Source organism: Zingiber officinale, chromosome 11A (assembly GCF_018446385.1).
Source record: "Zingiber officinale cultivar Zhangliang chromosome 11A, Zo_v1.1, whole genome shotgun sequence".
Taxonomy (NCBI): Eukaryota; Viridiplantae; Streptophyta; class Magnoliopsida; order Zingiberales; family Zingiberaceae; genus Zingiber; species Zingiber officinale.
Window position 1 is genome coordinate 41,602,657 of NC_056006.1, and position 2,013 is coordinate 41,604,669.

Below are 2,013 nucleotides of genomic sequence, written 5' to 3' on the forward strand. Positions count from 1 at the left end.
GAGCAGGTGGATCCAGATGCGGCCATCATCACAGGTATGATTGTTGTTGCCAACTTATCTGCTCATGCATTGATAGATTCTGGAGCTACCCACTCTTTTATGTTTGTGACTTATACTGTAAAATTGGGCATCACGCTCGATCGAATGGATACGGGATATAGCGTTTCATTACCCTCGGGAGAAGAACTGCACAACAACTGGATAGTAAGAAATTGTCAGATGATGATACAGGATCGCAAGGTGTACGCTGAATTCATTGTGCTGGAAATGACAGATTTCGATGTGATCCTTGGAATGAATTGGTTAACCCGACATGAGGCCATCATCGAATGTAGTCAACGGACGGTCAGGTTGAAGCTACCCGATGGTGAATCCTTCATGTTCTATGCAACCCAAGGACCTTCTCCTCGTATTATTTTGGTAAAGCCCGATGAATGTTGGGTAAGGGGTGTGACGGACTTCTGGTCAATAATCATGGTTAATTCAGAGACACGTCGACCAAGACTGGAAGAAGTGGAGGTAGTACAAGAATTTCTAGAGGTATTCCATGACGACATCATAGGATTGCCTCCTATTAGAGAGGTGGAATTTGGGATAGAGCTAATACCTGGAACTTCTCCGGTGTCTAAAGCACCGTACATACTAGCGCTCACAGAGATGAAAGAATTGAAAGAGCAACTGCAGGAGCTGTTGGACAAGGATTTTATCCAACCGAGTGTGTCACCTTGGGGAGCACCAGTGCTATTTGTGTGCAAGAAGGACGGGACAATGCGCTTGTGCATAGACTACCGAGAGTTGAATCGAGTCATAGTCAAGAACAAATATCCACTACAAGGAGTGATGACCTGTTTGATCAACTACAAGGGGCCACCGTATTCTCAAAAATTGATTTGAGATCCGGTTACCACCAAGTAAGGGTGAAAGAGGAGGATGTTCATAAAACTGCATTCAGGACTCGTTATAGTCACTATGAATTTTTGGTTATGCCGTTTGGACTAACTAACGCCCCCACAGTATTCATGGATCTGATGAATCAGATTTTTCAGCTGTATCTGGACCAGTTCGTTATCATCTTCATCGATGACATATTGATATACTCTCGAAGTCACGAAGAGCACCGTTTACACCTGACTATAGTGTTGCAGACTTTGAAGGATGAACGTTTGTATGCGAAGTTTAGCAAATATGACTTCTGGTTGGGACAGATTCCATTCTTGGGGCACATAGTTTCGGAGAGAGGTATAGAGGTAGACCCAGCAAAAGTAGAGGCAATTAAGAATTGGGTTACACCGAGGAGTGTCAATGAAGTCCGAAGCTTCCTAGGACTGGCAGGATACTATCGAAGGTTCATCCAAAACTTTTCACGGTTTGCTTTACCTCTGACTTCACTAACCAAGAAGGGGGTAAAGTACAAATGGGCAGACCAGTGTGAGAGGAGTTTTGAAGAACTAAAAGAAAGGTTAATGACATCACCAGTGCTTGCTATCCCAGGCGGCTCTGGATGGTTGGTGGTGTACACAGATGCTTCCAAGAATTGTTTAGGGGTTGTGCTGATGCAGAATGGGAATGAAACATCCTAGATTTTTCTTTACTATTCATAAATACAATTGCGGACGCCACTTACTCATACTTAAGTAGCGATTCCTTAGTACAAACAAAATTACATAGATAGTTCAAAAGAAAACATAATTAAATGCGGAATCTAAATTGGATGGTCTTTGGGTTGTACTGCTCTTGTTTCGAGCTACTCACTGGTCTATGCCTCCTGTCTCATTCGTCTCATTGTCTGAAAAAAAAAGATATAAACTATGAGTCGAGAGACTCAGCACATTAATATTCAAACCATACTATGCATTTATTAGTTCTTATTTTCCTGTGTCCTATCGGGGAACCTATACTAAATAATTTATCCTCTAGCTACTTGCTTTGCATAAACATAAGGATAGCATAATCATGAATATACCCTTGCCAAACATAAATGCTAACATACTTTTCACTCCACATATATAATTG

General features: G+C 41.8%; 1 protein-coding gene across 1 annotated transcript; it reads left to right on the forward strand.

Moving 5' to 3' along the window:
* The first annotated feature begins 983 nt into the window (after positions 1-983).
* On the forward strand, positions 984-1,580 carry LOC122031366 (uncharacterized mitochondrial protein AtMg00860-like). The gene has a single exon (XM_042590484.1). The coding sequence runs from the start codon at positions 984-986 to the stop codon at positions 1,578-1,580; it is 597 nt and encodes a 198-aa protein (XP_042446418.1).
* Positions 1,581-2,013: the final 433 nt, after the last annotated feature.